Raw genomic sequence first — 15,884 nt, forward strand, 5'->3', positions numbered from 1 at the left:
AAGGAGATAAACTTAGGAGTCAAGGCCACAACTACTCTGAAAGGACTTAAACTAAGTGCAAAGTTGCTATTTTTTTTTGTGAAATAATGCCCAAGCCTACCTTATATTATACTCCCCAAATACACTACCAGCACTGGATTTCCCAGGTTTCCCAGTTCAAGGACTTTTCTTTATTCCAGCCTCATGTCCAGAGGAGACACACATTTAACCTGCTAGAACTTTTATGTCCTTTCTAAATGTAATAGATGAACACAGGAAAGACACAAGAATGATCAAGCAGAACAAGCTGATCATGACTCATAAGCTTTAGGTCAGAAGGTACAGACTATTTGGGCTACTTAATTAGATTCAACTAATTCACAAGAAAAAGCACAGCTAATCTAGGTGATATTTGTCTGTCAAGCATCAGAAATTTGGGAGAGCATAACAAATTGTAACACAGAATACACATTTACCACCAAAGTCTCCAACAGAAATTGCAAAATACAGCTTAGCGATACGTGTGCTCAAAGCATAAATAAACCTTTCACTAGGAACTATGGAAGTAATGTCCAAATTTTGGCTATTTTGCAAAAAAGCTGAGGCACACACATGCACACCTCCATGGAAATGCAGGAGAAAAATCTGAATCATGGAAGGCAACATTTCTGGAAGAAAGAATAAATTACAAATGAAGACATTATTTTCAACCAAGGGGTATTTGCTTCAGAAGTTACAGCAAAACACCTAAAAATGGCCAGCAGTGACAAGTTAGGAAAAACCAGTAATTGGAAAGACCTACACTGCATACTTTGTTAAACGCAGATGTAGTGAAAGATAAAGAAGATGCCCCTATCCATTTTGAATTACTCCAGCTCTAAGCAGACTAGTACGAACACACAAGTTGCTGTATAGTCTCATTAGCAAACAAAGAAAATTCCACATATTAATTCCATTGTGCTTTGTTCTAAAAGTATCTATAAAGAAAACTGTTATGAATAAGACCATGCTACTCAAAATGAAGTCACCCAATGCAAAGCTTAAGAAAAACAACTCAAAGAAAAAAAACCCCACCAAAATACATTTAAGAGAAACATATTTTAAATTGCATATGTTGAAAATGAACAGAGACACTACTGGCCATGTCTCAGAAATAAAGGTTCCACTAACAGCCCACTACTAGAGAGGTTTGTAAAACAGGCTTGCTTTTTTTTTCCCCCTCAAAGTTTAGGAAGTTGTATGAAAAAGATAAGCTTTTTGTTAGAATTGCTGAAAGTCAAGAAGACTCATGACTTTCCTGTGCCTAAATCTTGTTGCTAAACTGAAAACCTCTTTCTCATCTGAAGGGGAAGGGTGGGGCAGAAAAAAGAACAGAAAAAGATCTTGTCAGTAGACTAAGGAAAGAAGGGCAATTTCTTTTGACACTAACTCATGATTACTAGGGAGCATACAACTGGGAAGAGTGACAGGGGACAACAGTTGCAAAGGCATTGACAGATGGGAATAGCTTCTGAGCACATCCAATAATTTAGATTTCACAGCTCCTGATACGGACATCATGGCATAGGAACTACGCGTATAAAATTCCTAAAGAACTTCCTAACATCAAGTTTCACCACTAACTCCACTTGTAGATTAATGTCTGGTACATTGAATAGCAGGGATATTAATCTCAGTGCTAACTTCCTCCTAACCATTTACTCCTGCCCTTTATTTCTTCATCTTCTAACCTATGAACAATTAGCTATTATGAGATAAGGAGGAGACTTCTTCCCATGATCTTCCTGATGGAAAGTACTATGTCCACAAACTTAAATACTGTCCTTAACCATATTAAATATGCATTTTGTACGTAGTCTACTTATGAAGTGCTTTCAAATGTATGGCATCTCCAGGTCCATTTCCGTAATACTCCCTCAACTCAAAATTAATTCATAAGGTCTCTGAACAATACTATTCCTCCAAAAAAGAGCATACAAGAAGTCAATATGAGATTCTAAACAGACCACAACTGACATATCTCCTTGGGTATGTTTGGGAATAGATTTCAAGAAAACATTCATTTACTTTTCTGAAAGTGCTAGTCTTGTTTGCTATGCCATAAATGGTGGGATTCTGAAGTTCAAGGACAGGGAGGCTTAAGCCACGAAAGAAATCTAAAAATCCAGACTTTGCAAAGACTATAGCCAAAGAAAAAATGCTCTGAACAACGATCCAAGACCACTTTTCCCAGCATTTTTCACTACTCCTCTGGTTGTTGGTCCATGTCAGTGAGTTTAGAATCATTTTGCAGTTGAAAGAGACACTGGGAGATTTTTTCATTTTTCTTTCTAAATCAAGGTACCAAAAAGAGAGAATAAGGTCAAGTCCTGTCCCATTTAGTTGTGGTATAAGAGCTTCAATCCCAAGAGTCAACATTCTTGAACAGACAAGAGAATTTTAAAGAAAGGTTTCCGCTGGATAGCATGTATTCCAATTGGACCACAGCACACTCCAGAGCAGCTGAATCACAGAATGGGTCAGGTTGGAAGGGACCAACCACAGCGGTCATCTGGTCCAATCTCCCTGTTCAAGCATGGTCACCGTAGAGCACAGGGCACAGAACTGCATCCAGATGGCTCTTGAATATCCCCAGCGAGGGAGACTCCACAACTTCTCTGGGCAACCTGTTCCAGTGCTCGGTCACCTGCACAGTAAAGAAGTTCTTCCTCATGTTCAGGTGGAACTTCCTGCACATCAGTTTCTGACCATTGCCTCTTGTCCTATTGCTTGGCACCACCAAGAGCCTGGCTCCATCCTCTTGACACCCTCCCTTCAGATACTTATAGACACTGATGAGGTCCTCTCTCAGTTGTCTCTTCTTGAGGCTGAACAGACCCCGCTCCCTTTCCTTGTAAGAGAGATGCACCAATCCCTTAATCATCTTTGTTGCCCTCCATTGGACACACTCCAGGAGCTCCGGATCTCTCTTGTACTGAGAAGCCCAGAACTGGACATAGCACTTCAGTGGGGCAGGATCAGCTCCCCTGACCTGTTGGCAGTGCTCTTCCTAATGTACCCCAGGATACCACTGGCCTGCAACTTCTGCAGTTGCTATGAAATTTAGATGACAAGAGAAGTAGAAAACCTAGAAGCCATTTAATTAGACATTAAAAAAAGGAAACTTCTGATTCTAACAGAAAGACAGCATAAACATTTATTAGTGGGTAGAATGTCTCCATCTCTTCTTCCCATTCTCACTGGGGAAAAAGTCCTTATCTGGATTTAAAGATCACTGGAGGGATTCAGACTTTCTTTTCCACAGATTCTTCATTTCTTTATGGTTTGATATAGATCTGACTGATGCACAAACCACCTCTCCACAACTCTGTCATTTAAGTTGCAGGCATAACAAAAAGCTGTTTTTCAAAATTTGTCTTTGTTTAAAACTCTTGATAGGAATATATTCCCTGACAATTGCTCCTTATCTTATGGTTTTTTAATGAGAGTCACTTCTGGTAAACTGGTGTGCTTTAAGAACCTTTTCATTATTCTTATGTTATTATTTTAATTTCATCAAATCCCAAATGATCACAAAGCAGCAGCATATAAAACACACATGAATTTAAACAACAATTACAACACTAAGAAAAAACAAACAGCCAAGACAGAACATCAGAACAGAAATTAAGATATACAGAACTTGCAAATGGGCCCGACGTCTTCATCTCAGCTAAAATTTTACTGTATCAGCAATCAACTCAAAAATGGCAAAAAGATTTAATTGCAAGCTTTAGTGCCGAAATCTGTACATTCTGAATGATGAAGGGGACATTAGAAACTGAACATCCCTTATCTTGCTAAATCAGTAATACCTATGAAAGATTTTCCACTTAAAACTAGGGATTTTAAAAGGCTAACAAAGAACGCTACCCTTGGAAGAAAACTAAACCCTCCCTACACATTCTTGCTTATGCTCACTACAACAGATGACTTTGATACAGCTCTGGTCCTACCTAGTAGCAAACTCATTTCTAGAATACATACATACACACACACACAAATACATGGCTTGCATACCTTGTAAGTGTTTAGGCTCCACTTTCTCACCAATTCCAGTTTCTCCATTGCTGGATTCTTTACTTCATCTGCTAACACAACAGGCCCACTCTTCTGCTGAGCTCTGTTCCCTGTGTCAGACAAAGCAAAGGCCTTGGGTTTGGGGTTTTTGTTTGTGTTTTTTATAAAGGATTAATAGGAGGTATGTAAGATTTGTGCAATTGCATGTACAAAAGCAGAGCAAGGTGACAGTATGAACTTAAGATGAATAAGCAGATCTCAAAATCACTTCCAGAAAGAAAGACCTATTTTAAAACTGATATAAAACGCATTTTATATCCCAGTATTTCTTGTAGTAACAGGCTGCACAAAGCTTACTGAATGCATGTTTTACTAACCAACCTTAAAACAGTTTTTGAGACATTTATTACTTAAGCTATGTTTTAAAACTCCAACAGCTGAACACCCTGTTGGATTTAGCCATTCTAAAAGTCTGTTTACAACCTGCAGGCCAGTAAATGAAAATTATTGGCATATAAAAACTGTTGTCCCAAAGTACAGGTTTTTCTAATCTTTTCCAGTGACCACGATCCTTTCCAGAAGATGCATTCAGTCAATATCTAACTTACTTATTTCAATTTTAATAGCTCATTGTATTAGGAACAATTAATTCTACAAACCACCAGTATGGAAACATCAACAAAGAACAGATTTAAAGTAACATATTAAAATATCCAGGGCCAATCACTACACATAAAGTGCCCTTACTCAGCATTCTCAAGCTAGTATGAGATATCATGTGAATTCTATGTTTTAGTTTTGCAAAAGTAATTCCTAGTGTCCTAAATACTAGAAACTGCTAAAAATAGTAACTTCTAAGCAACATTTTATTTTTTCATGTACAGTTCTGACTACTCCCAACTCTAATCCCTACTGCTACTTACAGTCACCTTAGTCTTGCCACGTTATTTATGTAAGCAAGATTTTGGTAAAAAGTCTATACAGATGCCTCAAGATACTCCTTTAGCATCCTACTATGTTCTTTACATCTTCAAAATGCTGTGCAAACATAAAGTAACTAACCCTCTCAACACCCTTATGAGGCAACTGAGCAAGTTTTCTCCTTTTATACAGGAGGAAACAGACTAAGATGTTAAGTAATTTGCCCAGAGGCACAAAATGAGTCAAGTGGCAAAGCCTAGTTTGGGTGTTGTGAATTCCTAATGGCTGCCTCCATAGTCTAGTCGATTGGAATATGTGATCATTTTGGCAAAAAAATCCAAAAGTTTCAGCTTTAACCTAAATAAAAGATTTTGGTCTCTCCTATTTTAGCTGTTTTTTAACTGTTTGTTATTATTAATATTTGGTAATTATATTTCTAATTTTATAGAGAAAAAGCAGCTGACAGAGAGGAAAGCAGAGGTTACTTTGTAAACTGTTAAAAGTCAGAAATGAGAGTCATCAAAAACCCCCAGAAGTTGAATTTCCAATTAATAGTAAATCAAATTATTAGAGATGTGGAAGGGTTAGTACATTGTCAGCAGAGACGAGGGCGTTATCCACTCAGTGCTTTGATACCTGTGGGAATAATTAAATCACAACCTTGTCCAGCCAGTCTGCTAGCTGCTGCACTGCTAGGAGATATAACAGATGATTTGGGTGATGCTGAGGAACCTGAAAAGGGGACATTTAACCATGAAAATCCATCATCTTCCCATAGAAATCAATGCACACTTTTACACAGACATGGGTTTTTTTTTCAAAACAAAGAAACATTTGCTTCAGCAACAACAGAAACATCCACAGAAAAGGTGCTGTAATTTCTGATGGAAATGTTTTTTAAGAGGTGCAGCTGTCCATGTGAACTACACCAAGTTTTCATGATTTAATCTTTTTCTCTACATCATGATGACGATTTTTTTTTTTCTGTAAGAGTAATCAGAGCACAACTGACAGTTTCAACAGCAAAGTACATACCATAAACAGAAAATTCTGTGTACGATTGTTATATACAGTTTCTACAGCTGAAACATCCTTTTTTAGGTCCAGGTAGATTTGACTCTGCACTGTCACCGAATGGTACTCAAAGTATTAAGAAGTGAAGTAAGCTCTGAAATCTCAGCTAGCTTCAGATACACTTCAGTGACATCGACTCTTTAGTCAGTGTAAACACGCAGCAATAAGTTATCCTGAAGATCATAGGAGTCATTAGCTGTGGAAATGTGTAAGCTCATTCCCAAAAGGAAGATTTTACATCACTTGTTTTTTCTCTTAAAAAAACTCAACCAAACAAACCCCAACTAACTTTAAATGACGTGCACTCTGTGTGTTCTCTAAGCTGTTTTAGGATTATGCTTTTCAGAGCTTTGCCACTCTATCATAACAGATAAATTTGAAGTGGCATCCTTATGAAATTTTCAGGATTTAAAAACCAACCAAACAAATTAGCTTTTTCTCTGTAGTGATGAGTGACCCCCATACTGGGGGGGAACTTTTATTGCTTTTGCTGAAAAATTCCAATATACTTCAGGGCTAACAGTGTAATAAAGAGGGGAAAGGAAATCAAACCTGAACATTAGTGGTTTCAACAAAATTTAGTCATCAGGAACACCAAAACACCACTCAAAGTAACTGGATCAACAATTAGCTTTTGTCTTTTAAACATACTACAGAGCACTACTAACATGGGGTTAAGTAAATCTAATGATTTGGATCCAACTGCACAGAAAAATGAGACAAAGACAGCTCACTTGCTGTGTTCTCCTGTAGCAATACATTGCATAAGAGCTGCAATTGGATTCATCCAGGCGTAGAAGTTTGACTGCAAGATCCTGCTAAAGGCCTCAAGACTGAATCATTCCAGCAAGCGAGCCAAGACAAGCAGTTAAAAAGTCCTTATCATTTGACAGAGTATTAATGCAGCCTTATGCATGCTTCATCATTCAACATCCCCCAAATTCTAAAAGCCCTTCCCCTCCAGTATTGTCTACTCTGCATTCAAAAATGAAGCCCTAGTAGAGGCACTAAAACAGAATTTTTAGAAACAGGGCAAACATTCAGTTTTTGTCCATACTTTCATAGGAAGTCCTAGGTTTTATCACTTCTCCCTGTCTGATTTTATTAGAACATCAGGAAAAATCTGAAGAAAATATCCTTGGAGGAAAATTGTGACATCTAAAGTGTCCAAAGCTCATAATTTGTATACAAAAATTTTCACAGAACATTTGCATTTCAAACGTATTAGAGTAGCTTTAAACGCATCTTATACACGTTTCCCTTATAGGCTAATGCACCTAACAGTTGCAACAGTTATCCTGTTAATACAATATAAAAAGGCAAAAATGGTGAGCAGTTTGCCATCTGCCCAGTTTTTAGCTAGATATTTTGCTAATTTCAAAGATAAAGAAACATAATATTCACTTTGTAATATATGTAATGTACAGCATATAAATCACAGCATATACATTTTCATAAGCAAAGAATTTTACCAAACAGGAAATGAAGGAAAATGTGAATTAAATCTATGACTACAAAGAGACTTATTTTCACAGCTATGCATTTGAGATAATTTCCAACCTTTCAAATTCAAAACTGTCAAAGCTACATAATTCATCAAATATCATTTGCACATACTATATCATGGTATTCTATTGCTTTTTGACAGATAGGAAACACTGACATTATTGGTTTGTTTATCACTTTGTATTTCTCATTGTTTGATACTAGCTTAGACTCTCTAAGGCATACATTAATACAACAAAGAAGAATTCCACCTAATAATTTGCTCTAGGTAAGTGAAGAAAAAATAACTCTCCAGTTATGTTTCAAATCAGAATAATACCCTGCAAAATTTAAAGAAAACTTCTACACAATGTAATAGTAAAATTCTTCAGCCTGATACCAGTTCAAGGTTCTCAAGGACCTCCCTTCTTGTAAATGCAGACCAATTTAACACTAAGTAGTTTCCTCTAGTCCCTTGACTGATACTGCAAGTGTAGCATATATTCTGTATTTTAACAACCCAGCTACCAGAGATGATAAACTCGTTGTCACTAATGCAAATCTCGATGTGTACATTTACACCAAACTGCTCAAAGCAGCTACAGAACATTGTGTTCCTGACCATGCAAAAATATGCCTAAAGATTTTAAACTGAGAAATACAAAAAAGCATTTACCTTTACTTGGATATGGTCCTGCCTCAACAACTCCCTCTTTGGCACTGTCAAAGCCACGAGATGTTATTTTGGTTTCAGAAAGTCCAAGTCCAACTGGTAATGAATATTTCAAGTCCTTGAAAATATTTAAATAAAAATCAAAAGTTAATGTTAAAAAAAAAATAAATTAAAGTGACTCAAAAGTATTAAAATGCAAATTCAGCAGCTCTCAGACAAGCAATTCAGTCTTTAGCCTGGAATGTCCTTGTTGCTGTCACAGCATTCTACTGCTACACAAATAAAACATAAATGAAAGAGAAACACTGTGAGTATAGCCTGAGTATTTATTCTAGAATTTTTTGTTATATTGATGAACAACTAGAATGCCATCTCTTAGAGCAGCAGTTACCAAAAACGTGGCCTGAAACATCATGTTACATGGTCTGAAGCTGGTCCAAGGAAGCATATCAGTTTAATAAAGCTTCCAGTTAAAAACTGGACTGACAGGGGTGCAGAATGATCTAAGACTATCAAGCAGACAACATCTTAAAAACCTAAAATGTGGAAGCAATTATCATAATGTTAAAAATAATAAAAAAAAATCACTCTAAGCAAGAAATAGCTTTAAAAATCATAGCATCCTTATTTTTTATAAATAGCACATGAAATCTTTTTAATATTTGACACAGGAGAAACATCTGGAAAGGCATTACTTCAACAGCTTCCTTTTGAGTCTACATCACAAGTGCTCACAGCATAAAGCTGCCATTTACTTCTGTTTGCTTTTGAAACTCATTGATTTAAAATTGCTTAAGATCACCTTGTTTAACTTTGGAGAACTAGATTAACTACTACAACCAACTTTCAAGCAACTGAAGTCTTCACTGAAACCCAAAACAGGCCTATAAATCCATACACCATGAACTATGAATCCATACACCACAATTCACACACCATCCCATTGCCCATTTTTGCTTGCCCAGCTCTACAAATAGCTCCCGCAAAGGTTTCCTGGACTATATTTCCAGCCTTCTGACTGAGGTTTAAGCCTCTGGTGTTGGAATTATATTTAGTGCTTTAAAATAAGTTCAGGCTTTAAAGCAATTTAAAACCAGTTAATTCATAAAAGTAAGAAGTGTCTGAAAAACTACTGTGGAAGTGAAAGGAAAACAGTAAAATACAGTTACAAAAATAAAACATGAAGAAATTGGAAAACTGTCCTCTGCTTCCATACAGAGGGAATGCATTTTTTTTTCCCAAAAACGTGGAAAAAGTATAGAGGAGCACTAGTGAAATTTGCACAGAAAAGCTACACATAGGTTTAAGGTGTAGTAACTGTTTATGATATATGCAATGCTTCTAATTACAAAGAAAACACAACCTTTAAAATCCAATTCATGTTTGACCTATTACTGTAGTTGCTTGATCCACAAACCAGAAGCGGGATAGTGCATAGGAATGGTACTGCCTAGAGGCTCAGATTGTCAATAAGTGGCTTTGGATCACAGGATCACATCCCCACAGATTTAGTTATGTGTCTTTAGTTTAGGACAAACTCCTGGGAAGAGGAAAAAAAGGAAGAGCTACAAACATACGAATTCCAGCAAGACAGAAATCTTGCTAACATCAAAAACCCAGGATGTTACTGCAAACAGGGTAGCCAATTCCTACAGTCATATTTTTACTTACATGAACTGTCTGATAATAAAGTATGCCTTATTTGTGTATCTAAGGCATTATACAAAAACAAAACAAAAAACCCTCAAGCACAAAACAAAGAAACCATCCAGCATGAACAACAAATAGTAGTCACATGCAAAACCTGATCTCACAAATTAAGCACATTGCAACATTGGATACATACTGTTTTCAGTCTTCCCAACTGACTTAACACTGGTGCTTCCATTTAAGTACTCGCAGTTGGTGGTACGATGGAAAGCCTTTGCTTCAACTTAGTTTAGCTAATGCACAGAGTCCATTTAACTCAAAATGTAGCAAGTCACCAGACACTGAAAAATTAGAGAGACTTGAAAAAGGATAACCAGATTGCAGAGAAGATGCACTGATTTAACAAAAAGGACATGGCATGAATTCTTTTTTTCCTCAAGGCACCTTGGCGCCTTGTAGTTTTCAGAAATATCTAAACCTGTAGCCAAACAAATGTAGACAGCTAACCTGCTTAAGCATGTTTGCAATAGGAATCTAAGCAATCATCTGTATTTAATGTTAAAATGCAGAACATCTGCTTTGTAAAGATAAAAGTTTAGACATAAACTTAAGCAATTGTACTACTCTGTACATTCAATGTAATTCTAATTTGAAGCTAAACAGAGGCTGGACCAACTGTAGTGCTAAATAAATCAGAATATTACAACACGTCTTTCTCTTCAATAAAAACTTGGTATTTGGATTATGAAAATTATTAAGATCTCCAACTGTGTATATACATATATATACCAGGGTGTTTTACATAAATATATGCATATGTGTATGTACACACACACATATTTGTTCCAAGAGATCTAATTTTTTTCACTGCCAAAAAGGTAAAGTTCAGTCTAAAGAACTGCATTCAAACCTCTTTTTAAACACTTATTAACGAGTTCAAATATATCCTGATGAAGAACGCTATCCTTGCATAAGAATTTAAAAGAAAGAGCTACCATAGCGTACATGACCAGAACTGTCATCAGAGACTATCAAAACAATATCTTTTTCTTACTTATAAACATGCAAGTTATTGTTCAGTGGATACACAGTGCTGCATGTAAACTTCAATTTTTGATATGTCATTCTTACAACTGATTGTGCTTGCCTTTTTTTTTTTTACAGAAGTGTAGATCAAAAGAGCTAGCAAAAAACCCTGTAATCATACTGATCCAGCAATTTATCCCTTCAAAAATTTACAAAGAAGGATAACTTAGGGAGAACAGATTCCCCTACTACAGTAAGGTGATTATATTTTGACAACATACTGCTCTTTTAGCTAACTGTAAGATTTCTCCCTTTCTTTGTAAAAGGTAAGTCCAAGTCTCTAGAATTGATCAAAATTTGTTGATACATTGCAAAACCACAAATCTGTTAACAGATCACCATTACCAAAAGCCAAAGAGAAAGACATTTCTTTTGAAATTTTCAATTCTATGACATTGTTTATGCAATTATCTTCTAGAAAAAGTATTTCAGTATTGTAACTTCACTGAGACACAGAGCTAGAGGTATAAAAGAACACAGCTCAGAAGTTTCCCAAGGCGTTAAATGCTGGACTACCTATCCCACTCTCAGCCATTTAGCATGCTTAAGGCTCAAAGAAGCAAAGCATGAAATATAGGGATGCAGAACAGCTGCACTAAGTTAATTAGGTCTGCTCAAGATGGTCCAAACCTACATGGCACAGAACATTTAAGCCACTTCAACCATTTGTTAAAATCCCATTTTAATTACTTCAAATCACCATATTAAACTAAACATATTTTAGTCAGGTTAGCCTTATTTACACAACTCTAACAGGGATATTATCAGTCTATTATACAGATCATCTAGAGGTACCAGTATGCATTTTTGACATAGCAATCCTGTCGAGACAGTAGACACAGCAAAGAAGTCACTCAGAATGCATGTTCATGAAGGAATGTTGGCTGAATTACAAGACTATTTCCAAAACAATACTTCCCATCCATGCTATCCATATTAATCTAAAATGAAGAAGGGAAAGACCAGAACTGTGTTTTCCCCAACAGTAGAAACCAACCTAGCCAAAATTGCTTACTTTGAAGAAACTTATTTAACTAAGGAGCAACTAAGGAGGTATCACTGTATTAATTTCTTAGTTATGCCAGTCCATTATTAATGCATGACTAAGCATTATCTTCTCCTTAGTACCAGTAGTAGGTTTAACAGATATGGTTTTACTTGCCTTTACCACCTTGTTTTTAAAACCCCACATCACTAGCTCGTTCAATAAATATATGTGGAGTAACTAAACTGGGACCAATCACATGCTTGTTTATTTTTTCAACTCAGGCCACTATAGGCAATTTGATTCGGATTTTTTTTAATGATAGATGACTCCAGTTGCCTTCAGGAAAAATTTGCAACACATCTTATTGTAAAGTTCACAGTTTCAAAGTCCAGTGATACAGAAAGTTGTGTAGATACACATAACCTCTATGCAGTAAGACAGATGGGCTCTGAACTTTAACTTCTTATCCGAAGTCATGTACAAGTATAGCTCCTTGTACATATTCAACATTTTCTTCTTCTCTTCGCCCTATTACATCACTCAGTTCCTATTTTCCATTAAGCCACTAGATCCTCCAATCAGTCTAAATTCAAGCATAAATAAATGTATTCTCCAATACATTGCTCTTCATTTACAAGACCCCTTCTACCATATCCCTTTTGATTCACCTAACATAACATTGCAATCCAGTTTTAAATTAGTTTCCCTTCTACTCTCATCATTAACATGCATATTTTTGGTTTTTCAGACTGTATGAAGACCACTTGACTTTTTTGTTTTATTTCCTGTAAACAGTTTTCTAGAACTGACACACAGAAATGAATTTTAAATCAGCCTACATTAATTAAACTATAATTACCCAAAGTAAAAATCCGACTATGTCAGTGAACCTAGTAAAACCTAAGAGATGAACTCAGATGCTGCAGGCAGAATGTGAGTGACAAGGCTGGCGTCTTTTTTTCAGAAGGCAAAAGACAAAAAAGAATTGACCTTATCTGTTTGTGCAGTCTGGCAATAAAATTACAGAACAAGATACTGAACACAGGCATTCAGATTCATCAGATTCCAGAGCTTATTTCATAATTCTAATAAGATAAATTGAAGACACAATACAGTTGATTTATCTTTTGCAGTCTGAAGTTTATTACTGGTATTATATACATGTTTAACAATTATTTTGTTCCCATAGGAGTACAGTAAGATCCACGAAAAAGAGTCTATACTGAAATTAAAAGGAAACAATTGAAACAACCAATTCAGAGACTCAAACTGATATGAATGTTATACAGATTTTGTACAATAGCTTAAATGTCACAAATTGCTTAAAGCTGCTTGAGTATCTTTACAGGCAGACCAAACAGTTTTCTGAAAAATTAAATTTAATCCTATGCAGCTTTCACACTGTATGGCATGTTATTGAATATAGAAATGGAAAATAGAAATAATATACTTCCTCACTCCTTCCTACAGTTCTCAGCTCTCAATCCCCGCAGTGACATTAAAACACCACTGTGCTAATCACATAATTATAACAGCATGGCAGGAAAACTAGAAGCCAGGGATAAGTGAAACAAAAACGTGAATTATATAAATCAGCAATACTCAAATGTTCGCAAACCGTTCTATACACCAAGTTCTTAAAGCTTAAGTGAGTTCCAACAGAGCTTAGAGAGCTGGAAAGCACTGGGTCAGGCTTTTTCTTAATGAAAGAACGTTAGATATTTGATCCAATGATGACTGAAGCTACAGCTTTTTTTAGTTAAAGAGTTTCCATCCATCATACAGGCAGGACAAAACTTGTTGGAATTCCAAGGGCATATTTTATTATAGAATTAGAATGCAGCAGCATATTTCTGAATGAGATTTTACAGGTAGGAAAACATTTATTTCAGCTACCTTGTATGTATGCTTTATACCAAGAAAATGCATCAATTTGTGCTATATCACATTCCCACAAGACTGGAACTAACATGCTTCCTTCTGAAATGACATTATGACCATCTATGCTGTCTGATGTTCTGCATCAGGAGGAGTTTTTTCTTCAAAGGAAGAGCAACACTGCACTGCCTTGCAAAATTAAATACTTCTCACGTTTGTGAAGTATTGCTGAAAAATAAATGTGCATTTTCAAGCCTGAGCAGCCTGAGGTCAGATGGAAGTGCTAAAAAGAACACGAGTCTAGAGGAAAGTGTAGTGTTGTCATTAAAGAAATCTAAGAAAAAGGTTGTACAACTACCTCTTTTCTCAGTCTATCAAAAACATACAATCTAAGCTGCTCAAATCTTCATCGCAAAATAGCTGTAGAAGACCGAAAAATACAGAATAAATTGTTTACATCTGAATTGTAAAACACCTAGATGAACATGTACCTGATTATAAAAATAAAAAAGCAGGAAGCCAAAATAACCTGTTCTCCAGCTCCTAAAGAAGGTGCAATCAAAATCAGTATATTGGAATTAGAGTGCTCTAAACTCTACTGTGGTCACATACTCTTACCAAGCACTGTGGTAACAATTCAAATTAAAGTAGTCATGGTCTCCTGCCCCTTTCTTAAGCAACCTCATAAAAATCAGTACTTGGCTTGTCATTTCTGTAAGTTGATAGGAAAAATTTCTCAGCAGAGAAATTTTGTGGTGCAATGCATATATTGTTTTAAGTTAAAAAAAAAATTATCTGGCAAGGAAAAAAAGAGAAAGCACAGCATTAAGCATTAGAAATAACAAACATGAATCAAGATGAATAGAAGACTAAATACTAGAATTCAAGACTACCAGATTAGTAAACAGACCTAGATGTTAATTCCAAGAAGTTTGTTTTCTTTGTTTTGTTTATAAGAAGCCCTGTTTATCACATATTCTGAGTTTAGGTCACACATGCGGGTGTTAACTTGTATAAGACAGTTCAAAAAAATAATTGAAGTGCACTTCTTCATTGATCTCAGAATAAGCACTGAGAAATAATTACAACAACAAGTTCAACTATGTTTGCACAGTGTAAGTTTTCTGCAATTTGACCAAATATTTGACCCACTTTTGTGGAAGTAGAAGTTTCAAAATATAGTTGACTTCAAGCCAGCAAAATCATTAGCATGCCAGCAAAAACTTACTCCAAGTTTTATATATATATATATATATATGGTTGTAGACAGAAACTACCTTAAAATTTCACCTGTACATTTCAACTGAAGAGGAGTGCAGGTTCCACTTGCTGTACATAAGTATTGCACACACTACACTGAAGAAGCAACCATAATGTAGGGAAAAGGTAACTTCGACAGCAGACAAGTCACAGCAGCAGCAGCTTAAAAATAGTAAATCTGTTTCTCTACTTCGAGGTGAACCCAAATTCATTACTACTTCAAGATACATTTCCTAATGTTGTCCACTTAGGCATATGTACATCTTTATAGAAATGTAGTTTTAACTTTATTTCATTAGATACTGTCCTAATTTTTACATTATGTTACTGATAGAGCTTAGTTGAATGACAAATCTTAAGAAACATAACCCTTCCCTCATTGCAGTGCTATCCATAAAAAAAATTCCCCATACATCAGAAGCAGAAAAAATGCCCAGTAACAAGTGCAGCATTTTTAATATGAATGCATTTCCATCTCATGAAGTTTTACACTTTTTTTACAGCCATGCTCACTATACAGTTACCCTACAATCATAGTCAAATGGTCTCAGATCTTGTTTTCACAATATATTTTATTTTTTTTATTTCTTAAAATACACATTTATACACATTTAAATAGCATATTTATAATTAAAATTATACATGTTTTAGACCACAATTTTAGTAAATATATTTAAATGCCATTTTTCTGTTTTATGAATAAAATTCCTGGATTAAAAATCAGTACCCTCAAGGCTCAGAATCAATAATTAGAAATGCATACACTTGATTGCATATTACAGAGTACCCAGTACCTTACACCATTTAGCATTCAGGAAAAAAAATCATTAC

At 35.6% G+C, this 15,884-nt stretch overlaps 1 protein-coding gene across 6 annotated transcripts in view; it reads right to left on the bottom strand.

The window, feature by feature from the left end:
• Positions 1 to 15,884, bottom strand: part of ARFIP1 (ADP ribosylation factor interacting protein 1) — a 43,508-nt gene that overhangs the window by 15,733 nt on the left and 11,891 nt on the right. For 3 of the 6 annotated variants that reach the window (XM_032685942.1, XM_032685944.1, XM_032685941.1), the window contains 3 exons: positions 8,195 to 8,309; positions 5,596 to 5,691; positions 4,039 to 4,148 (listed from right to left, as the gene is read on the bottom strand). In XM_032685942.1, the coding sequence (XP_032541833.1) occupies positions 4,039 to 4,148; positions 5,596 to 5,691; positions 8,195 to 8,309 (321 nt within the window). The remainder of the gene's footprint in view (positions 1 to 4,038; positions 4,149 to 5,595; positions 5,692 to 8,194; positions 8,310 to 15,884) is intronic. The other 3 variants (XM_032685945.1, XM_032685946.1, XM_032685943.1) reach the window with 2 other exon arrangements.

The sequence above is a fragment of the Chiroxiphia lanceolata genome, chromosome 4 (genome assembly GCF_009829145.1).
Source record: "Chiroxiphia lanceolata isolate bChiLan1 chromosome 4, bChiLan1.pri, whole genome shotgun sequence".
NCBI lineage: Eukaryota > Metazoa > Chordata > Aves > Passeriformes > Pipridae > Chiroxiphia > Chiroxiphia lanceolata.